This window comes from Pleurodeles waltl, chromosome 5 (genome assembly GCF_031143425.1).
Source record: "Pleurodeles waltl isolate 20211129_DDA chromosome 5, aPleWal1.hap1.20221129, whole genome shotgun sequence".
NCBI classification, from domain to species: domain Eukaryota; kingdom Metazoa; phylum Chordata; class Amphibia; order Caudata; family Salamandridae; genus Pleurodeles; species Pleurodeles waltl.
The window spans coordinates 1,340,757,462-1,340,782,579 of record NC_090444.1 but is presented as its reverse complement, the minus strand read 5'-3'; the positions used below and the strand labels follow the sequence as shown (position 1 = coordinate 1,340,782,579).

Genomic DNA, 25,118 nt, shown 5'->3' with positions numbered 1-25,118 from the left:
ACACATTTTTCACCACGCACCACAACATTATCACCCACACATGAGAGTTTGTCCAATATCTTACCATACATCCATAGGTTTTTTGGCAAAGTACTCTCTCTACGTCTACCACTCACTTTCATCCTGATTACTTCCCTCATTGCATCGGCACATGATATGGCTTGACACCATTCTTCTTTACTCAATGCTCCTGACGACCATTGCACTACATCTCCAACACTTGCGACTAGATCCTCGCAGTCTTTAATACTATCAGACTCCTCATCCAACAATTTCCAATCTTGTGATAGGCGTGAGAGACAGTCAGCTTGCACATTTCTCCATCCGAGTATATATTCTACAGTATAGTTGTACTCCTGAGACCTCGCTGCAAATCTAATTAGGCTGGAAGAACCTTTCTCAGCTCCACCCGGAGTCAACCCCTTTACTAGAGGCTTGAGATCAGTTTGCAACTTGAATTGTTTTCCCCATATGTACATTCTGAAATGTTCCATGCTCCATATCTCCGCCAAAGCCTCCTTCTCTATTACAGAGTAGTTGCGTTCCATCGGTGTCAAAGAACGTGACGCAAATGTAATTGTTCTTTCCTTTGATCCATGCATTTGTGATAAAATAGCACCTATGCCTGTGGCACTGGCGTCTACTGTAACAATTGATTCCTTTTTCCCATCAAAGGGTACCAGGATGTCAGCTTCACAAATTTCTCTCTTGATCGACTCAAAACACTGTTTCTGTGCTGCACACCACTTAAAGATCACACCTTTTCTCAATAAATTTTTAAGTACCTCTGTTTTTGATGCAAAATTTTCCACACATTTGGAGTAATACTCCACTAAACCCAAAAACGACTTCAACTGGTCTTTATTTATAGTATCTGGTGCCAATTTAATAGCTCTCCATAGGTCTCTCTTTGGCTTCACTCGATCCTGTGACAATGTGTGACCTAAATATTCCACCTCCTTTGCTAGAAATATGCACTTCTCTTTTCTCAGGGTTAAACCTGACTTTAACATTTTATCTAGAACCAGCTTCAGCGTCAAATTGTGATTCACTACAGTGTCTCCCAAAATTAATATGTCCTCCTGAAAGTATATAAAGTTCTGAATTTCTTTAAGTAAGTCACGCATTACCCTTTGAAAGACACTTGCAGCCGAACACAAACCAAAAGGCATCCTGGTAAACTGAAACGTGCCTTCCTGTGTAATGAATGTAGTCAAAACTTTCGATTCAGGATGTAATTTTACTTGATGATACGCATGCTTTAAGTCAAGTTTTGAAAAAACTTTCCTCCTTTCAGCATCAAAACAAGCTCATAGATATTTGGTAGAGGAAAATTGTCCATTACAACATTCTGATTCAAGCTTCTCAAATCGACACAAAATCAAAGTTTACCATCAGCCTTCCTAGTTACTGGAGATACCCAATTTGATGCTTCCACTGGTTCAATGACACCACTATTTAGCATTTCGCAAATCAAGTCTTTCACTTGTCCTCTAGCCAATATTGGTACTCTCCTGACCTTATGCCGTACTGGAATCGCACCATCTCTAAGTTTAATCTTGTGACAGTACCCTTTCAATTGACCCATTTTCTCTCGAAAGACATCTTTTGCATCTCTGAGAATATCTTGCAAGGTTACTTCTTCTACAACTAATATTTCAGTTTTAGCTCGAGGATTGATGATGATATGAAGATCATATTGATCGATCCATCCTAAGACTGGTGGACCTGATTCAGCTACATATACCTTCCCTTTGGTGCTCCTTCCTCCAAATTGGATTTCAGCCATCATATAACCAATGAGGTCTATTTTCTCGCCTTGTTATCCACCAGGACTTATATCTTTAGGTAATAACCTTACTTGTGGCCATTCAGAAGTGAAAAATTTTCTTGGAATTATGGTATATAAGGATCCAGAATCCACCATCAATTCAACAGGTTTCCCTCGAATTACAAATTGTGCCTTGGGTCTTTGCTCCTTTGATCTATGTATTCCTTCATCCTCAATAGCCAATATTCTGTCTGTACTCAGATTCATCTCACACATGTTATCATCTCCCTCTTCTTCCAAGAGTGTTGCCACACTTTTTTTACCTAAACGGCAGCACATTCTAGCAAAGTGACCCTTCAGCCCACACTTCCTCACTCCTTCCCTATAGCAAAACAAAATCTTGCATCCGACGTGTGATTTAAACTCCCACATTTGTTGCATCTCTTATTCTCTGTTTCTCTTACTGATTTATTGTTGCAGTTCTTAACTTTGGTTGGAAAAGTGGCCCGTCGCTTGCCTATGGCTGCTACTTCATCTTTTGTTTCCTTCTTTTCCATTGCTTTCATGCAATACTCAGATTCTTCCATAACTTTTGCTATATCAATGGCATCTTTCAACGTGGGATTCTTTGCCCATAACCTCTCTTGCATTTTCCTGCTTCTACATTGGACAATCAATTGATCCCGAATCATTTCATCTTCCATCTGTCCAAATTGACACTAGACTGCTAATTCTCTTAACCTTGAAATAAAATCATCAATAGATTCTCCATCTCTTTGAGGTTGGGTATAAAATTTGTGTCATCTCATAACAACATTTTGCGTTCTTGCAAATTTTAGATCTATTTTTTTCCGGGCTTCTGTGTATACATCCAAATCCACTTCATCATCCTGAACTGGCAAGTCTGGAAGATACTTATAAATGTGTTGGCCTTCTTTTCCTAAGGCATTTAATAATATGTCTTTTTTTCTGCTAAGGCAAAACCTTTGACCGTCCAAAGCTTCTAAATAATTATCAAAAATATCCAGCCACTCCTCCCATTCTATTGCTGGGTGTACTGGTAATGGCAAGAATGGAGGAGGTGCTGTGATTGTTGGCATATCCATTTCAAAACTCAGTTCACAGTAAGATTTCTATTAAACAAAACTGTATGTACTTGCAATACCAATTTCACTTAAAAAAACTATCTCAAGGCAGTCAAGGTACCTCACTAGGTACTTTCCTCTAATATTTCTCATTCCATCTAGTCCTTCCACTCTTTTCTCAAGAGGAGCACTTCACCAGGTCCTTTCCTCGAATTCCTGTCTTTGTCCCTCATAGGGTCAAAATCAGCAATTAGCATTTCCAGTGCTCACTGAGGAACCAACACAAGAAAGAAGCTCTCTGCCGCTTCGTATGATTAGCAGAGTGCTGCCAAAGCCACTTAAAACCCAGTGCTCGTGCGTCGTATTAAATCTTCAAAATAAAATGTTCTCATTCGATGCATTGCGCTGCGACTGCCAAAGGCGCACACAGCTCCCTTCGATTCTACCGCTTTCGTCCTGCGCTGTTACCTTCACTGTGAACACAATGCCACCACTTGAAGCGAGGTGGTCCCACACACGCAGTCCGATTCTGCCGAAACCTTGCCACGCTACCTCTGGAACCGGCAGGTCGTCGCCATAAATTGTTATGATGAGACGTCTAAGTCAGGTTTAAAGTTGAAATGTTGTTTTTGATGTGCGCACGGTTCAGTGTCGCTCCCTCTCGCCGGCTCCCCATAACTCCAGCACTCACCGGACAAACTCCGTAGCAACAGAACGTAGGAACCGTCAAGAGCTCACCCACACGCTGGAATCCGTGATGACAACAACCTATATTACAACGGTAACCATTTAGTTTTGCAGCATTAATTTGTTTCTGGATTCACATGCTGCGCATTAGATTACATAGCTGCATCCCTTTCCCTTGGGTTGGCGGGGCTGAAATGAGAAAGTGTAGCAAACAGGTGTTGTAGCAGCTTCTGTCCCAATTGTGCTTCTTTGTTCATTTGAAAGTCCACACCATAATGTTTTGCAAAGGTGTGTGGAGACGCCCATGTCGCTGCTGTACAGATTCAGATTGCGTCAATGGGGACGTTTGCCAAGAACACCAGTGTTGCACTCTTTTTCCTAGTTAAGTGGGCTCTGGGGCATGTGGCAGTGTCATCCCTTACTGGCAGAGCAAGTCTGTATTGCTTCTACTATGCATCCTGAGATTGCTCCATTGATTACTGGGGAATCCTTGCTTGCCTTGGCAAAGGAGACAAACAATTAGTTTCCTTTACGAAATTATCTTGTTTCTTGCAGATAGTACATTAAAGCTCTTCTTGCATCCAGGATGTGCAGGGCTCTTTCCACCTGTGCTTTGGTTTACTTGAAGAAAGTTGGTAACTGTATGTATTGATTGACATAAAAGTGGGTCACCACTTTGGGCGGAAACTGTGGGTTTGTTCTGAGCATCACCTTGTCTTTGTGTATTTGTAGGTTTGGGTCTTCTATTGTTAGTGCTTGAAGCTTGCTCACTCTGCGTAGTGATGTGATTACAATAAGAACGGCTTTATTAAGAATGAGCGATTTGAGATCTGTTTTGTGCATAGGTTCAAAACTTTCTGCCATTAACTGTGTTAGAACGGTGCTTAAGATCCACAATGGTGCTGGAACTGATCTTGGTGGTGCCACTCATTTAGAACCCTCCAAAAACCTCTGCACCACTGGGGCATGTGAAGAAGTTGTTACCTGAAATGCCTCTGGTGTATGCTACTACTGCTGCCAGGTGTACCTTTAACAATGCATAGGTTAGTCGGCTGTCTAACAGGTGAGTGAAGTATGTTAATACTGTTTCCTTTTCTGTCCTTGTCTCCATTTTTCTGCTACCTGTGCACCAGTGAAAGTAACTTCTCCATTTTGCCACATAACATTTCCTAGTGCTTGCTTACCTTGCATCTCTGAGGATTTCCATTGCCCTGGGCTTCAGTTGTAGATATCTGAATTCTAAATATTCAGAAGCCAGACCACTAGGCTGAGTGTTGCTGGCTCCGGGTGGTATACTCTCCCCTCCTGCATTGTTAGCAGATCGTGTTCTGCTTTGATTGTGATCATTTGTTCCCTGGACATCTCTAGTACGTCTGTCTATCTTATCTATTCTGGGGCTATTAGGATTAATCTTGTCCATGGTTGTCTGGCTTTGTCTTGCACCTTTGGTATCAGGGGAAACAGAGGAGAAGTGTATGCAAATCTCCCTGACAAGTTTGTTGACAGGGCATTCATTTCTGACTGGTGGTGTGGAATCCTGGAGGCGAAGTGTATTTTTTTTTTGCTGTTGCGAAGCTGTCTATTTTTGGTCTTCCCCCAGACCTTGAAAATGTTCTCTGGTGTTTCTTCTTTTAGTTACCATTCGTGTGAGCTGTTTTCCTGTCTGCTTAGTCTGTCCGTCTCTGTGTTTTGTTTTCCTGGTAGGTGGAATGTTTGTGGTCTGATTTTCCTTAGTACCACCCATTTCCATATTCCTTGGGCTAGTTTGCTGACCGTGAACAACTTCATGCCTCCCTGTTTGTTGAGATAAAACATGGTTGATGAGTTGTCCGTTTGGATTAGTATGGTTTGATCTGTTATATGTGACTGGAAAGCCCTCAGGGTTAGGAAAGATGTCTTTATTTCCATGTAAGAGATGTGTGTCAGTGCATCTGTGCTGTTCCACTGTCCCTGTACTTTTAGGTTTTCTGTGTGTGCTCCCCAATCCTTGTGGGATGCATCCGTTGCAATCTCACCTGCTGCCCTCAGTGGAGTCTGAGGACAATCTCACATTTACAAATAAACTATACTGCTTCATCCGACTAAACCTAGAAATACTCTTCATGTCTTTCAACCCATGTAAAGGCCCCTGTCTACACCCCTTCACAATCAGAAAATTTCACAAATTGGTTATGTTGGTTCATCACTTCAATAAACAGAGAACCTCTGTAGCGTTATTCCATTACTGTTTTATTGGTAAAATATCATGGTGCGCCAACAGTTTTCCAGTTCCCAAGCAAACATATCCCCCATTAGTCCAAAGGCAGCCAGTGGGGTATCAGGCACCCCATGCAAGATGGGCATTCACATACTGAGACCTCTTTACCCTTAGGTCCAGTTGGACATAGCTATCAGCTGTGATACTGCCCTTTTCTGCAATTTCACCTCCCCTGTTGTCCTCAACATTTTTTTGTGTCTTAAGTTATTTAACAATAGCCCTCAAACACACTACCCTTCATCTCACAGGGGATCCTGAAGCCTCAAGTGCACTGAGGGAAGACATTCTGTTGCACTCCCACTCCAACTTGCCACTTTCCTTCCTTAACAACACCCTTATTTCTCCACAGTGGAACAAGACATATGTCCAAAATAGCTGGGGCCTCCATCTTGTTCCTCTGGCTGCATCAGCTTTTCTTGATGCCACTGTCCCAAGGAAAATCTCACCAGCCCCAAGAGGGAGGCAGACACTGTTGTCTACACCACGACTATGTCAGGAGATGGAGCCATATTCCATCGGAATCTTAAACCCTTGTCTATGCATTTACTGAAATAGGAGGCTTGTTCACACACAATAAAATATGTTTTCACTGCTCACAGCTCCTCCATTGTTCAGGTCTCTCAAATTGGCAAGTTTTGCTTATGTAGGCTATTTCAAAAAAAATATTAGTCTTGAATAGTGGTTAATGAATGGAGTAATGAATCCCAGGAAGTAGATGCATACAATAGCAGGATCTGGTGGGTACCCTGGTAGTCGTAGGTGTGATTGCTAATGGAGTGGATTTATCCTTCTAATGTTGACACAAGTACTAAAAACGTCTCAGACAAAGATATATATTATGCTGCAGATATTGTCCTCATCTATTTAAGATATTTGATGTATATAAGTAAGATAGTATTAATACTCAAAAAAGAATTCTAACCAGCACGATCATTCTGTGAACCAGCTGTATATAGATGGGAAGAAGTAGTGTTTCTTATCTTTGAACCTGGGTCCTGTTTCCAGCTTCACAACTGAACCATAAACCCTCTCCAAGTATATCAGAGAAAAGTCAATTAAAAACCTGTTCCATCAAAACATTATTAGATTGCACATATTAATGGTTTTTTACCTGGTCAAACAGGTCAGTGCCATCTGCACCTGCTGCCTTCATCAGCTCTTCCTCCCCACCTGGATGATACTCCATGTAAGGGGTGACATTGTATACATGCCCTGAATGAAAAAAAATAGACAAATAGTGAGTTTCTAAAATGTTCTCCATAAATCTTAGCCCATCTTTAAGCTCAGAATGCATATATTTACACCAAATTGACGTGACACATTCTTCTTTGCTATACAGTAAGGAACAGTATTGAGACACATTTATGCATTGGATGGTACTTCTCAATAACAACCTTCTTCGTTCAAACGGAAGCATGCCATCAACAATGGGTCTTGGCGTGGTAGGTTAGGGGGTCATTTAAACTCCTGACACCTCCAAGTACCTGGATATAGTGCCCATAAAATATAGTCCATTAGGCCGAATTAGTATATTTTATGAATAGAGTACTATACAACTTACAAAAATATGTGCATGCTCGTCAGGTGGCTATATGCTACTGAAAGGACTCCCATAAAGCTCCTACCTGTCCATTGAAACCAGCTAGCAGGTATTTATTTTAGGATGAGGCGAGAGATTTCTCATACAAAGAATCTCGGACCATCTCATGTACAACATATATCCAATAGAGGGTTTCATGGGAGAAATAAGCCTCGTAAGCACAGCTTTTGCCATAGAGTGCTGTTTGGAGAAAAAATGATTTCTTTAATCCAACTACAGACAGCTTTCAAAATGGTTCTTGTTGTTTGTCATGCGTGCCCTTGTCCTGCAAAATCAACCCTGATGTAACTCACTGACATTAAAAAAATCTACAAGGGAATCTCTATGCATTTCCTTCAAAGTGACAAGCGTTCATTACCCCCACATGGTACTTCGCTTTAGAATACATCTAATATCATTACTTCATATATTTTAATTTCCGGGTGTAGCAACATTCTTTAGCATATTGAAGCCTAACCTGGTCCTTGAATAAACATGCCTGTCTGTTGTATTGACGTCTCCAGCGTTGCTGTTACATTTTTTGGTGAGCAGGATCACTGCTGTCCCTCCTGTCATCAACTCCATTTGCCCGAACCGGCACAGTTCTTCATTTTACAGTCTACTGATTCCCACCTACCTTGACATTCTTTCATCGGATACTCTCACTCTTCTTTCTGTCAACTAAATGTTACTCTTTTTGTATGTACACTGTACTGAATGTTCATCTGAAAGGGAGTACAAATTTAACCACACTCCAGTCTCTGCCTTCTTTTAGTGTTTCAAACGTTGCTTTCATCCAGCACAGACATCTTAACTGCCACTGAAGGCCTGTGTTTTTGTGACCCAACAGCCATATGCATAAGAATTTAATCTGCAATATAATCGCAGTCACATTTGGTCAGTGTGTTTTTCTTATGCGCTGAGCGTGCAATACACACTCTGAAACTGACAAACACTATAGTATGTATTTCCTCTGTGATGTTTATTTCTAATAACTTCACAAGTAACTGAAGCAAATACTTCACCTGTAATCAGCACGCACAATGTTAATTATTAACGTCCTTTTCTGTGATATGCACAAATTTAAGTAATTTTCCTCCTTCCACCTATGTAACTGGATTGTTCTCAGTGTGTTTTCTTTTTGACGTATGTACCTTACAATATTAAAATGCAATCTAAAACAATATGAACCTCCAAAGGAGATTCTAAAGTGCAGGGGCGACCCCCCAATTCAATGGAAACGATGGAAGGAGGAATTTCTGACTAATTATATTGGAATTGAAGCTGATGAAATGTCAGTTGAGTGGAAAAAAGCATACTACTTCATTGACGATTCTAAAGGTCAAGAGGTTACCTTACCAAGAACCATTTTCCTGGAAGGCCAAAGAGATGGAAACCATTTTGATTAGGATATGGTTGGACATGGAAGTACTTTGCACCTGTTTTAAATGTACCATTAGAAATGCATCTTTTTATACGGGACATTAGAAGTTGAATACTTCGAGTTATTGAGGACCCTCAAAAGTCTTTCCATTATGTGTGACTTCATTGTTAATAATGATGAAATGCTTAGCAATCAGTAAAAAGAATCCCAGCTGTAAAAAATGCAAGCACGTCTCTAGGTAACAGGAAATGCCACTTCGGCAGTTATCACCGTGGTTAAAACCAATAAGCCATCAGAGTCTCGGGGTAAAGAAAACAATAAAGCCAAAAATTATAAGAAAAACAAAACAGTGAAACATGGTATGTGAGTAATAAATACAACATCCAAATCCATTCTTGGAAAAAAGGATGGAAAAGGATGGAGAGAAGTTATGTTCCCAGTGTGGAGGCCCTCACTGTGCAGCTTCATTCAAAGGATGTCCCACACAAGACTGAGAATGCAAATTATGCACCAGAATTAGACACCCTGAAAAATTATTCAGAGAGATGAAGAAAGTTAACTAAGTGAGACTAGCCCAAGTCACAGCAGAGCCCACAACCGACAATAACAGGCACAGTTTTCTCATCAATAATTTTACTCCAAAAGTTACAGTGATATCATCAATGATGTCATGGAAGATGTCATGAGTGATAGAATACCTGGGTTAATTAGCAGTGCATGGTGAGGGTGCAAGTTATAGTTACCTTAGAGCATGAGTTAAAGTTATTTGAAATAAATCGAACTATAACATTTGAATTTCTATGGTTTTGTGCATGTAAAATCTGAACCTATCTATCCTATCCGGTATGGTCAACTTGCTGCCTTTGCTTCTTTCCCCTCTGCTTTCTGCAGTCCATGTCCATGGCCCTGTCCCCTCCCGACTGCTTTTCATGGTCTGCTGTCCAACTTGCCCTGTGTGATGTACTGTGCTGCTGCAACCCCTGACACCTGTCCTGTAACTTCAATTTGGTGCCCCTGCCCATCTCCCTCGTGCCTTCTGTTATCCGAGTCTATGTCCCAACCCCATTCTTCCTGCCATCTGTGTTCCAATGTACCACACTTGCCAACATTTTGAATATGGAGGCATTGCTGATATAAACTCTACAGTTGTAACCTTTGGGAAAGCCTTGCCGATGATAATTGCGAGGGCTTGTCTTTGGATATTGGTAACGATGCGGCGCGTACACCGTCAGAAGAGTCAGTAAAACACAAGCCCCTGAGGTATATTATATTGTGGAACAACTCCTAATCTCCACATAAAACACTGAGTTGATGTGGGAATCGATACAGACTGTTTGCAAGAAAATAAACAGTAGGTGTTGGCAGTAGAATTCATATTATCTGTGCAAGTATGGACAACTGGATTGCAATTTATAACAAGCACATTCAGAGTAAATGAGATTTAATGACTAAAGGATTACTTTCAAGCACTGTGATGCAGCAACAACAGAAAGAATGACCTAGTATTTCTCTGAGTTTGAAAAGCCCTTATCAATAACTGGCTATGTCATACTGCCTGACTTTATATCAGAAATGCAGAGTTACTGCTTTGTTTCCTGATCGTTTGCATAAATAGTGGATAACAAATCCCACAATGTCCTCTTATGTTTGAAAGTATAAACTGACCAATAAGGAGAGAACTCTTTGATTACAAACCACTGTAATCAAGACGTTAGTCGAAACGCATTGATGGTGCTGGAATTAATATGCTGATTATGACTACTAATTATTTTGACAACATAACTTTGTGGGAGTGCCGTTCTATTTTATTTGAATATGATTTTTGGGGGTGGAGGGTGGTGTTGGTCAATCCCCACCACTTGCACCAGCAGTAAGTGCACGCTGTTTTGTGACCACTTTGTTTCTGAATTGAATAACAACAGCTGCGCCCAATACCGGATGTAAAAGAACAATTTACTGTGGAGTTGGGAAAATGGATACCAATCCCTAGCCTGTGTACCACACACTTGAAGACTGCATTAATCTAGATGGATGTGAGACTTCAAATATGTCACTTAAAAACTCAGAGGTTTTAACCTTTGGGCAAGCCTTAAATATTTATATAATCTAAGAGGTTACCTACATGCATCACCCAGTTTGGACTTTAAAGATCAAAAAATTGCCTTTTGGATTAGCATCAGCAGCATCCACTTTTCAGAGGGTAATGTTTCCTTTACACAAAGGCATTCAAAATCAATGTTAAGTGCGTCTAAGATGACACTTTGGGATTCTCAAAGGATATGACATTGCATTACGAGGAACTCAGGGATTGGTGTCTTAGGTTTTTGAGAATGGATTTTGTGCACCAACAAGTGTTTGTGTTTTCAAAAAGAATCAAGGGCCAGATGTATCAAGAACTTTAATGTTGGCTGACACTTGCATTCGGCATTTGGGATCAAGAGAATTTACTAATTCTATTTTAGGAGTCAGAAAGTTTTTTACGATTTTTGAATTGGGATTCCAAATGGATACTGATTTGGTATCTGGAAGAGAGTGATGTAAGTGGCTCTTCCAAAAACATCAATGTTTTCTAACCGAAATCTGGCTGCAAGAAATTAATATTTTAACAGCACCTTCAAGGAGGTGTTAACATATTTGGAAAAAGGAAGGGGTCCCCTTGGGGTCGCTTCCCCTTTGTGATAAACAGCAAAGTCAGTCTTCTATTAATAGTGATATTTGCTCTAAGCTTGAGAAAAACGAGAGAACACCCTTGCACCCTATTGAGTTGTCCCACCATGCCCGGCAAAACCTAGTGTTCAACTTTTTTAAACATTGTCTATACATTGTCAGTTTTCTCTCGTTCTCATTGACTCCCACTCTAAGTGGCCTTATGTCAAGTTTGTTGAGCGAACCACTACTAGTTTGGTGAGCAACTGTGTTACGGAAGTCCTTTGTAGAGGTTTTTCTCAGGTTTTGGTCACCAACAATGACGTCCAACCTGCTTCTCGTGAAGTGTTAGAATTCCATTTGGATCAAAATATCGAATTACTACTGGTCTACATGATCCCCAGTGGTCAAGTGGATCAATTCAATTGTTATCTTAAAGACAGCATATTGTTTGCCTTTAAGTGTAGACAACCATAGTTACAGGTAGTTCGAAAGACTGTGATATTATAGTATCACATTCCACTATATAGCACAGGGGCCTCCACTTTTATGCTGTTAAAGGGTAGATTTCCAATACTTAGTGCTAGGGCCCTGTTAGTTTAAGAACACCTTAAGCTAAATGATGATTTTAAAGTTAATGACAAGGAGAAGATTGCAGATACTGTGAAGAGGACTTGCAGATTGAGGCCATGGCATGCTAGTCCATTTGTTATGGACATAGGAAAGACAACATGCGAGATCTAGAGGCAGGGAGTACAGGGCAAGAGCTTGACACTTGCTTGAGGTTAAGTAAACAAAAAAATAATAAAGAAAAACACTCCCCAGCGTGAACCTGCCCTCCTCCACTGATATACAGAAAAAATCAACAATGCCCCCTAGGTGTCGACAACCCTCAACAGGGTTGAAAACCAGTTGGCACACTGAACAAAAGATCCTGAAACATTTTAAAATGTTACATTTAATTGAACTGAATTTAGATATTTGAGTGATAAGAGAGTTTTGAAGGTCTGTTCATTAAGGACTAGAAGACATTGTCAGGAGTTAGGCAAGAGTCAAATGATAATCACCCATGTTAATCACTGTTCGCCCAAGACGGAATTTTAATTTTCTCATTTTGGCACCAATGTCTGACCTCTGACAACCTGTATAGCACCAATCAGAATACATATTTTATAGTGACCTGAGACAAGAGGACACAGCAATCTTGTTAGAGTGTAGCTGATGCATCTGAATGCTAAGAAAATGACAAGGTATGTTTTGATTTTTACAGCCGTAGTGTATTTGGTGTATTTGGAAACGTGGGAGAAATCTTTGTCACAGTTTTCAGACTTTGACCCCAGCAAGAGAAAAATCTATTCCCAGTTTCTTATCCCAAAAATATATGTCACATCTTCACTGAACATCCTCTGATGCTGTTTGGAGGAAAGGTGTAGTGTTGAAAGTCCTTGATGCTATATCATTATTGATCCAGAAAAATGTGCTCTTGATTTCTTAATTTATGATGTAAGTGGTATGCTTCCTGTACATAGGAATCTTAACTGGAGTTCCTGGGTTTGTGTTCTACATGTTTGTGTGAGATGGTTATCAGCGGAATACTCAATTCCACTCAAATAGGTACTGCTTTAAACATGGTGACTACCATTCCCAAGTGCAGGCCATAACATGACTAAAAAGTGTTTACAGCTCATTAATAGTTGAGATGTACAGATTTTTTTGAACCTTTTACCTGCATTCATATTTGAGGAGGCTGACAAATGGCCATGCATCGTAAAACTATGTATGCCATCCCCAGACTGTGATGTGGTCAGGTGGGTTTATTCACGTGTGCATGTGCCTGTGTATGTAGAGTGATTGGGTACATGAGGGTTTGCGGTATTCCAGGCAAGAGGTTGCTCAGTGTATGTAGAGAAAAAGAAGTTAGACTGACAGTGATACCACAGGCTGAAATAACAGTCTCTCCATGCACTGCATGTACAAAGTCCATTTAACACCCAAAAAAAACCAACACATATCTTGTGTGTCTGATGTCAACAGCAATTTGGAAGAGCTGAAGCAACTCCAGGGAAAACAACAGTGCAGGTTGCTCATATTTCTGTGTGCACTGTAATCATGACACCGTAGACATGCTCACACCCGTTGTATATTTATGAAAGGCAACGTGTAAAGGTGTCATCATACCTTCCAGGCCACACACTGCCCGGTGTGCTACAATATCTGCTGTTTGCCTCAACAGCTGAAGTCAAAGTCTAATTAAATGTTCACATGAAGATGTGCTTCCTCGCCGGGCCATAAGCTAGACATACAGAGCTCTTTAGGGACTCCATGTCCTGTACTCTGTTCACGTATGTTGAGACTCATGGCCATCACTACCACCAATGTGCTGATATGAACCCAAATAAACTCTACAGTAAGGCTATAAAAACTCCTGCACGGAACATTCTGAAATGTAACAATACAGATTAGACAACTGTTCGGCACGTCTTTGAGCATCTGCCCAGTTCTTGCAGAGTTAATGCATACAGGGTCACCCTGTCTACAGTGAACCATGCTAAACGTAAGTTACTGCAGAGCAGTGGTCTTCAAACCTTTTAATGCCGCACCCACCCAGTGGAAAAAATAAACCATTGGGCCCCCCTCTAAATTTTTCACAATTATTTTATTAAATTGGTAATGTTCAAATATGTCCAGACCTATTTCAACATCATAGTTACCTTCTGTTACTGTTTTAAAAATGCAATCAAATACATACTCCTAGCTTGGACATAAATGACAAAACATATTAGTAATGGCCCATTAAACCACAGTTTACAACTGCTCATTCTTTTCAGCTTAAAATAAAGTCCTGTTAACAGCATAATGCTTCTTTTGGCCACAGCCTGGCTTCCCATTTAAGGCCCCCTAGTCTGAAGACCCTTGCTGTAGCGCTATGTGAAGAATTATTGCTACATTAATAAACACTTAAGGCCTGATTTAGAGCCTGGCGGATGGGTTACTCTGTTACAAACATGACGGATATCCTGTCCGCCATATTACGTTTTCCATAGGATATTATGGAATTGTAATATAGTGGACAAGATATCCATCACATTTGTGACGGAGTGGCCCCATCCGTCAAACTCTAAATCAGGCCCTTAGTTGTGAATAAAAGTCTTAAAAATATTAAAAAGTTATAAAACTGCTTTGATACAATGTCCCATTCCAATGTGAAATGGACCCTTCTAGTCCCAAACCTACCTTTAACAAACAGCCTTGGCTGGCTGCTTTTCCTAATTGCCAAGAGTCAAAGCTCCAACAAGGGGCTCTTCGTATTCAGTGAGCTATTGGACAAAACTGGCTGCTGAAGTACCAGGGACAACAGGGAATACTTTTTGAATCGATTTGCGATCTCTTCCGATCTCGTGCTGAGATCTGATTGGCTGACAACACTTCAGCAATGATGCTGTTGAAGTGTTGTCAGCCATCTTGGGACACGGCTGAAGCAGAGTGCCAGAAAAAAGGAATTAAAAAAATCACAAAAAGGGTCAGGGTACGAACACCGTGATGCTTTAGCTCTGGTGCTGGGGTCCTAAAGGGACCCCCCTTCCCCGGGCTATAAAGATTTTTTTTTTAAAAAAACATTTACAGCAAAATCACGACGGGGCCACGAATCCGCTGTACAAATAAAAAAACAAGCACGGGCTCCCTCGCTTCTCTATAAATAAGCCCCTGGGTGGGCCAGGACCTGGGAGAGCTTTTTGTTTTTAACGGGGCGGGGGGTCTTCTGGGCCAGGGACCACTACCTCCCGGGGCGAATAATATTATAGGGGTGGGGGAATCACTACCCCCCTGGGGCAAAAATGCATTGTAACAAAGGGGAAGCCCGATGGCCTCCTCCGCACCACCTCCCCATTACAAATAATTACAGGGGGTCTGTTTCGGACCCCCTTAGCCCTGGGGAGGAGCCACTGATGGCCCTATGGAACACTACCTGCCAGGGCCAGCTCCTCTTATGTCCTGGGGTGCCCCGCCCAGGGACACAGCAGTTTGCTGTGGCTTGCCTGCAGTTTTGAAGCTGCAGCCAAGCCACAGCAAACACTTTGGTTATTGAAAGCGGGAACTATCAAGCAGGTCCCGCTGCCAAAAACCAAAGCTTTCATTTCTGATTGCTGAAACAATGGGACCACGGGGGAGGCCTTGAGGCTTCCCCTGCGGTGCCAGGTAGCCCGTAAAGGGCTTGCTTAAGAATAAAAAAATGATTTTTTTTTTAAAAAAAAACATGTAGTGACCGCGGGCAAAAAAAATGAATAGCTCAGTGTGAAGGTCACAGACCTTAGCACTCAGCACTGTGGGTTCGAGTCCAGCCGGACTCGTTTCCCTCTTTGTTTTTTAACTACAAATGTTTAAGGCTCATACGAAAAGGTAATCTTAATCTTAATCTTTTTAAATGACAAATGCACTTTTCTTTTTAATTTTTCCAGACACATCTCATTTTAAGTATGTCATATAGCAAAGCCTAAAAAACTATTTCCTCTCACTCTCTTTCTGTTTCTCTCTCTTTCAATCTTTCTCCCATTCACACACCCGCTCAGACACTCACGTACCCACTCACAGACCCAATCAGGCCCTTGTGCACCCACTCACAGACCCAGTCAAACCCTCGCGCATCCACTCGCAGATCCACTGTCACCCTTATGCAACCACTCAAAGATCAGTGAACACTCTGATGCACCCACTAAAACACTGATGTATGCACTCTCACCCCAGACAATCTGACAGCCACTCTCACCCCCAGATACATCCTCTCACACCTATTCTTACACGCAGAGAGGACACGGCCAACTCCTGCCGTGCACGGTCAAAGGCAAAAAAAACAAAAATGATGGATGGAATGTGGAACCAATCAAACATCCACCCCTAGTCACAGATCTGGGTTTAATCCATAAATTCTTTTGCTAACCATGCCACCTCAGTTTGAACCCAGCCATATGGAAATCAGTCTTGACCCTGTTTCCCATGGGAACAGTCCAGCCCTAACTGCCAGGCGCACGGCCAAAGGGTCGTGCACAGCATGGGGTTGGGTGGTTAGCGGGGATTGGCCACAGGGTCTGACTACAGGCCAGGTCTTGCGGGCAACCTCCCCTGTGCACGGGTGAAGAGTTGGTCTCAGGGCGTAGAATGAAAATTACTACATGTTAAAAAAAAAAACCATAGAAATTCACAGGAAAAAGGTTACAGGGCGGTCATAGTTAGGAAACAGAATTTTAATAAAACACAGAAATTGACTTAACAAATCAAAGGTTACAGGGACGTTATAGTTAGGCTCACATTTTAAATGTACTAAACCACAGAAATTCACCAGTTATAGAGTTACCTCAAGTAACTATAACACTTGCTAGATCTTGGTCCAGAAAATATAATTTGGTATAAATCTGTTGAGTAGTTGTGTATATCTGTATGGTTAGGTTTGAGGGACTCTCGCAAGAGTCATTTGAATACCAGTTTTAAAAAATACAGTGTTCTTACTGGCATTGGGATCTTTTTTCCCCTTGTACCACCTTGCTACCACTGGATCAGCGCTCTGGCTGGCTGACTGCAACACTGACAATGCTGCAGCACACATTACAGGACTCGGGACTTGGTCTCCTGTCCAGTAGTTAACAATTAAGAACAATAAAAATTTTAAATGTTATAAAGGGGAGGGGGGTGGGGGGAAACCCTGCCCCTGCCCCCCACCCCCGGGCCCAGTGCAGGGCAAAATTATTATTTAAAAAAAAAAAAAAAAAAGAGTTGCTATCTCATCTGCTATCTCATCTCGCAGAAGTCCTGTGGAGTCACAATTTACCCCCAAAAAAGTGGATCCTATTTGGTTTTATTGGGAATCAGGAGATAGCTTAGCCTTCTGGCTTGCAGGCCTGTGCGCCCATCACCTAGTGACTTTTAACCTACTTTGCCTGCTCTGTTTCAGCACATTTATTTAATTATTTCTTCCAAGTTGCTGCTATGTTTATAGTTAGGAAGATGTTTTGATTTCACTTTGTAAGTGCCACTCTGTGAAGGCATCACTATCAGTGTCAAAGGCAAGTGATAGATGTAGGTATTCACATCATGTCCCTTTCCCACTTATGTGTCTCAGGAAGGTCATGTACTTTTGGAAATAATTTTTATGTAATTGCCGCCCCAAGTATGCCTTCTTATCTATTGTTTGGGAACATACCTGCGTCAGTGGTCCTACAAGATCTGTATAAATACAACTAATGCAGACAAGGTTATCAGAGGGATTCCTACCAGATGCCATCAACGCTATCTATGCTACACGTCGCCTTGATGCAGACCCAGTCTTCATGTCCCCACTGAGTCTGATCTAGAGACCTCATTCCAAGGTAACAAGGGTTGGGGGGCTTTTCTCATGGACATGGTACTGGCAGATTAGGTTTAACACACCTATCTGTTTTAAAGTTAGAGATTAGGTTAATCATGCTAGGGTATTAGGGCCTATTTCATATCATGTTGTTGCAAGATGGTGGGGGTCTTTATATTCATGACTCTTGTTTTTACAACTCTTTTTCATGCAATGTTCATTATCCTAATCACTGCAGCCCATAAAAATTACAGTAGATTGCAGACTTGTTAATAAAACCTACTGAAAACTTTACTGCATTTCCTTCATTGCCTGTGTATGACTGAGATTTGTTGCTTATGTGAGAAAAGGATAATCTCCGTTTAACCACAACTCCCCTGAGATGTCACACTCTTGAGTCCATGCGTAAAGGCTGCCACAAATCACATTTTACTATTTGAGTTTTTGTTGAGGTACTGCTTGTGATCAGGGAGGGCTGGGCCGACAGTTGCGCCTTCTTGTAGGATTGGCCTAGTCGCCTACAAACAAAAGTGCTGTCATCCCTGAAGCAGCAGTCTTGCCTACAGCAAGATTCCACCTATGACACTTGCTTAACCATTCTGTGCCTCTGCCTGTCAGCTGAATACATGTCTGGGTCAGGTTGACAGTTGGGCTGTTTGTGCATTACCCTAGACAGTTACACAAAGGGAGCTGAAGTGTACCCTGCATATCCTGATGACCCCTCACCAGGCTTATAGGTTTTCCTGAGCTAGACTGGTGGAAGGAGCTGACACTTGCACCTGAATAGACCTGTGTGTGTGTCCTCGCACAAAGCAGTCTCTAACCCCCTGGAGATTGTCTGGGGCCGAGGTAGGGAAAGGTAGGGTCTTCTGCACTACAAAGACTTCTCTTTGAAGTTTACCTACTTCAAAGATAGAAATGGGCATAAGCAATGGACCTCTGACACCACATAGCCAGAACATGTCTAGATAGAGGAAATTCTGTCAGCAAGGAGAGCTGAATGCTGTAGGAGGGACTCCCACTCTGCCTGTTGCTTTGTTGTGCTGACCTGCTGCTTACTACTTCTGTCCTGGGAGTGACAGGACTTGACTTAGCTTTCTACATCCTGCTTCCAAGGTTTTCCAAGGACTTGAGTTGAGTTTGCTTCCTGTTAAGAAGTCTCAGGGCCATCAAAGACTTCACCTGCTAGCACCTGGGCTCTCTTGCTGAGAGTCCTGACTTGCCAAGTGGTGCCAAATCCAGTCCTTGAAAGTGAGTTCTGGTGATCATAAGGAGAAAATTAATGCATCAACTCCCTGCTGTAAATAGACGCATCGCAGGAAGGATCCGACGCAGCACCTGCTTTGGTGCTGGGGATCAATGCATCACTGTAAAGATCTGACGCAGCGCCTGCACCATCACCGCTGTGCCTGTTTCACCGCTGTAGACCAACACAGCGTATATGGATTTTCGATGCATCGCCCCTGCACGCCAATTTCTTCGTCAACATTGCACCGCAGCAAGGAACCGAGGTCAGGTGTCCAGAAACCGATGCATCACCTCCTCTGACAGAAAGGAACTGATGTGTCACCTCCTTGCGACTGTAAGGAACCGGTGCATCACCTCCCCTGGCAGTAAGGAACAGACGCATAGCTTGCTTTTATAGTGCCTCATCTCCTCTGCGTCTGTTCTCGTCTTTGATTTTTGATGCAGCTAAAGTACTTTGCCCTAAATCAAACACATCCATTCATTTGTTAGGACAAAACTTGCTTACACTTTTAAAAGTGTTATCTTGATTTGTGTATGTTGTTTTTTTTCTCTTTTTGGTCTTGTTTTTTTCAGGCAAATATTGGACATTTTTCAAAACTGGTGTGGACTCCTTTTGAAGTGTTTTTGCTGTGCTCCTGTATGTATGTGTACACATTCTTTACACATTGGCTCTAAGATAAGCCTGACTACTTGAGCCAAGCTACCAAGGGGGTGAGCAGGGGATGTCTTAGCAGTGTGACTCCCTCACCCTGACTAGATATACATACAGATATCTCAATAGTATCCTCTCAACATCCATGAAGAAGGACAGCACTCGGGTTGTGGTGCAACCAAATTTAATTGAAGTGCACTGTTGGTGTGATTGGCATGCTAGCTGAGTGTCCTTATAGTACCACCAACGATATAGGTATATATATGTATATATATAAATGAAAAATGTTACTCACCCAGTAGACATCTGTTCAAGGCATGTAGTGCTGCAGATTCACATGCTTTACATAAATCCGCCATCTAGTGTTTGGCTCAGAGTGTTACACGTGTTTTTTCTTCAAAGAAGCTTTTTCGAGTCACGAGATCGAGTGACGACTCCTCTCGGTGATAGTGTGCATGGGCATTTAGTCCTGTGATTGTTTTCCCGCAGGAGAGTGAAGTAAAGAGTGAAGAAATGCATATGTAGATATATATATATATAGATATAGATTTACAGTAAGAAAATAATACGTCCATGCATTGTACATACATATTTACATAAAGAAAGTACTACAACAGCTAGAGGCTTCGGGGGAGGAGGGAGGGCGCATGTGAATCTGCAGCACTACATGCCAGGAACAGAAGTCTACGGAGTAACATTTTCTGTTCTATAGCATGTATAGCTGCAGATACACATGCTTTGCATTGACTGAAAAGCGGTCCCTTCCCACAATAAGCGGTGGCTAGCCAGTAGGAGTTGAAGTAGTTTGAAATAGTGTTTTAAGCACTGCTTGACCAACATTTGCTTGTTGGAGAGATAACACATCCACACAGTAGTGTTTAATGAATGTGAGTGGTGTGGACCATTTGGCTGCTTTGCATAAGTCTGCCATTGGTATATTTCCTAAGAATGTAATTGAAGCTCCTTTCTTTCTAGTAGAATGTGCTTTAGGAGTTACTAATAGCTTACTTTTAGCTTTAAGGTAGCAAGTCTGAGTACACTTTCCTATCCATCTGGCTAATCCTTGTTTTGAAATAGAATTCCCCTTATGAGGTTGTTGAAAAGCCACAAAAAGTTGTTTAGATTTACTGAAATCTTTTGTTTTATCTCCATAATACATGAGAGCTCTTTTAACATCAAGAGTGTGAAGAGCTCTTTCAGCAACTGAATCTGACTGTGGAAAGAAGACTGGCAACTCCACTGACTGATTGATGTGAAATAGTGAAACTACTTTAGGTAAGAATCTTTGGTTTGTCCTAAGTATTATTTTATTTTTGTGAATTTGGAAGAAAGGTTCTTCTAAAGTGAATAGCTGAATTTCACTTACTCTTCTTAGGGAGGCAACTGCTACTAGGAAAGCAACCTTCCATGAGAGGCATTGAAGAGCGCAAGAGTGCATGGGTTCAAATGGTGGACCCATAGGCCTTGTGAGCACAATGTTAAGATTCCAGGCAGGAGCTGGTGGAGCTCTACATGGAATAATTATTTTAAGGCCTTACATAAAAGCTTTTATGACAGGGATACTAAATAGAGAAGTATGCTGTCTGTTTTGGAGGCAAGCAGCTATTGTTGTTAAATAAATTTTAATAGATGAGTATGCAAGATTTGCTTTTTGTAAATGAAACAAATAACAGACAATATCCTGTACTGATTCTTTAAGTGGATTAATGTTTTTGGATTGACAGTAATATACAAAATGTTTCCATTTAGCTGCACAGCACTGTCTGGTTGTAGGTTTGCATGTTTCTTTTAGACTGTCCATACCTTCTGTTGGAATCTGTAGATATCCAAACTGTATGACCTCAGGAGCTAAATCGCCAGGATGAGCATACTGGGATGCCTGATTTGACCTTTGTTTTGTGCCAATAGGTCCGGTCTGTTTGGAAGCTTGTGATGTGGAACTACAGACAAATCCAACAGTGTTGTGTACCAGTGTTGACGTGCCCCTGTGGGAGCTCTAAGTATTTATAGTGAGGGAGGTGTGATAGATCTTGTTCTCCAGGAATGGAATTAGTGGGAGAGGGGGGAAAAGCGTAAGCAAATATCCCTGACCAATTGATCGATAAAGCATTGCCCTTTGATCGAGGGTGTTGGTACCTGGATGCGAAGTTTGGTCATTTTGCGTTTTCACTTGTCGCGAAGAGGTATATGTCTGGGGTTCCCCACATGTGGAAGTATTCCTGAATCACTTGTGGGTGAATCTCCGATTTGCTTATTTGTTGTTGCTTCCTGCTTAAGAGGTCCGCTAGTTGGTTGTGTATCCCTGGGATATACTCTGCTAGTAGTGGAATGTGATTATGAATTTACCCATTTCCAAACTGTCTGTGCTAGAAGGGACAACTGAGATGAGTGTGCTACTCTCTCCCCGTTTTTGCAGATAATACATTGCGGTCATGTTGTCTGCCCTTATCAACACTGTTTTGTGGGTGATCTGTGGTTGGAAAGCTTTGAGTGCTAGGAATACTGCTAGCAATTCCAACTGGTTTATGTGATAAGTTTGTTGAATTAATTCCCATTCCCTTGTATGGTAAGGATGTTGAGATGGGCTCCCCAACCCATCATTGATGCATCGGTTGTGATTATGGTCTGTGGCACAGGGTTGTGAAATGGCTGCCCTTTTGATAAATTGGTGTGATTCCACCATTGCAGAGAGTTGTAAGTTTTGCGGTCCAACCACACTAGATCATGAACTTGACCCTGTGCCTGAGACCATTGTTGCAAGAGACACTGCTGTAGAGGGCTCATGTTTAGACGTGAGTTGGGTACTTTTGCTACACACAATGCCATCATTCCCAATAATTTCATGATAAACCTTACTGTGTAAGTGTGATTGTATTGTAGTTGAGATATGAGATTGTGGAAAGCTTGAATTCTCAGTGGGTTTTAGTACGCTAATGCTAATTGAGTGTTCAGAATTGCTCTCACATACGGTTGTATTTGCGTTGGTTGCAGATGAGATTTTTGGTAATTGCTTTTGAACCTTAGATTGTGTAGGGTATCCACTGTGTACTGTGTGTGCTGTTGACAGGTTTGAATGGTGCTGGCTTTTATGAGCCAGTCGACAAGATAAGGAAAGACATGTACATGTTGCCTTCTGAGGTATGCTACAACCACTGCGAGGCATTTGGTGAATACCCTTGGTGCGGTTGTTACTCCAAAGGGTGTTACTTTGAACTGGTAGTGCTTGCCTGCTAGCACAAATCTTAGAAATCTGCGATGTGCTGGATGTGTGGGAATGTGGAAGTAAGCATATTTTAGATCTAATGCTGTCATGTAGTCTTGTTTTTGTAGCAGGAGAATGACATCCTGAAGAGTGACCATGTGGAAATGCTCTGACAGGATGTACTGATTGAGGGGTCTAAGATTCAGGATTGGTCTGAGAGTACTATTTTGTTATTAGGAAGTATAGGGAATATACTGCTACCGCTTGTTAGGCTATAGGTACCATCTCTATTGCACCTTTGAGTGGAAGTGATTGTATCTCTTCTTATAATACAGTTAGGTGTGCCAGAGAAAGCCTGTGCGAGAGAGGGGGAATTTTTGGTGGAGTAGAAATTAGTTCTAGGCAATAATCATTCTGGGTAATTGAGGGCACCCATTGATCTTTTGTAATGTTGTGCCATTGTTGGTAGAAATGTGCCAGTCATCCTCCCACAGGAGATGTATGCTGTGTGGGGATGTGCAGAAAGGGACTGCTTGGTTGAGTTGGAGGAACATCTTGTGGTGGTGGATTTACCTCTACCTCTAAAGTTATTTCCTTTGTAAGAGCCTCTGAAAGAACCTCTAGTGTAAAATTGTTGCCCTTGTTTCTGTTGGGATGTGGACAGCTCTGAGGCTGACGGTTTAAAACCACCTCTGAACTGGGGCCTATAAAAAGTTCCCCGAGTAGGAGTATTGTAAAGGGCACCCATAGCCTTAGCTGTATCAGAGTCTTTCTTTAGTTTCTCTATGGTGGTATCTACTTCTGGTCCAAATAAGTGTTGCTTATCAAAGGGCATATTGAGTACTGCCTGCTGTATTTCGGGTTTGAATTCTGAAGGTCTTAACCATGCGTGCCTTTTAATAATCACACAGGTGTTGATAACCCTTGCTGCGGTGTCTGCTGCATCTAAGGCAGATCTAATTTGGTTTTTAGAGATAGCCTGGCCCTCAGTAATTATCTGCTGTGCCCTTTTCTGGTGTCCTGGTGGAATGAACTGTAAGAACTCCTCCATTTCATCTCAATGAGCTCTATCGTATCTGGCTAATAGAGCTTGAGAATTTGATATTCTGCAGTGATTAGCAGCTTGACTTGCTACTCTTTTTCCGTTGGATCAAACTTTCCTTGTCTGGGGGAGGAGCATCCCCTGTGGATTGGCTATTTGCCCTTTTCCTTGCTGCACTGACACCTATAGAGTCAGGTGGCAATTGTTGTGTAAAGAAAAGTGGATCCGAAGGTGCAGGCTTGTACTTTTTGTCTACCCTTGGTGTGATAACTAGCCTTCACTGGCTCCTTGAAAATGTCATCTGCATGTTTAAGTATGCCTGGGAGCATGGGTAGACATTGATACTCCTTGTGAGTGGATGTTAATATGTTGAATAAAAAATAATCCTCAATGGGATCTATATGAAACTGCACGTTGTGATATGCAGCCGCCCTAGCTATGACCTGACTGTAGGCAGTGGTGTCTTCAGGTGGAGAGGGCCTACCTGGGTATGAATCAGGATCATTGGAAGACATGGAATCTGAATCATATAAATCCCATGGATCTACGTTGTAATGAGTATCACCTAAATTGTCCCCATCTGTAGAGATAGGGGATTGTGGAGAAAATTGTGTAGGTGAAGGTGGTGGTGGAGTATCTGGTGGTAGAGAAGCGGTAAGAAAAGGAGAATGTGGTGGTGAAGGCTGTTGCAGTGCCTTTGGTTTCTCCTTATGCTTGAATATTTTAGAAGGTGGAGGCACAGCTTCTAGAGTCTCTTGGAAAGTTAACTTTCTCTTTGTTGTAGGAGAAGGAGAAGCAATAATCCTTCCAATGTCTTTGTGTATCTGGATTTTGTGCTGTTTAGTATGGACCTTATTTCCGAAGGCTCCTTGGTAGTTGGAGCATATTTTCCACCCACAGGTTTCAGCTCTGAAAGTCTCGACATCAAATGCTTTAGCTGGGCCGAGAATGTCGGCTCCGAAGTGGATGACAGTTTTTTTGGCTCCAAGGTGGAAGATTGCTTTTTGACTCAAAACAGATGTGGCACGCTGTTCTGTTGGCGTCGAATGCACTTTGGTCCTAATTTTCGGTGCCGAAACTGAGGGTTGGTCATCCGCATGTGTTTTTTAGGTCCGACCATGGACGGCAAGCAGTGGTGGACCCAAGACCAGTGCTGAAGTCTTTTTGGTTGTCTTTGGGTGATGGGAAGGGGCTGATATACTCACGTACTGCACTGCTGGAAGCAAGA

The 25,118-nt window shown here is 41.9% G+C and overlaps 1 protein-coding gene across 2 annotated transcripts in view; it reads right to left on the bottom strand.

Moving 5' to 3' along the window:
• Positions 1-25,118, bottom strand: part of CYB5R4 (cytochrome b5 reductase 4) — a 1,010,997-nt gene that overhangs the window by 850,230 nt on the left and 135,649 nt on the right. For both annotated transcript variants that reach the window (XM_069235594.1, XM_069235593.1), the window contains exon 3: positions 6,912-7,012. In XM_069235594.1, the coding sequence (XP_069091695.1) occupies positions 6,912-7,012 (101 nt within the window). The remainder of the gene's footprint in view (positions 1-6,911; positions 7,013-25,118) is intronic.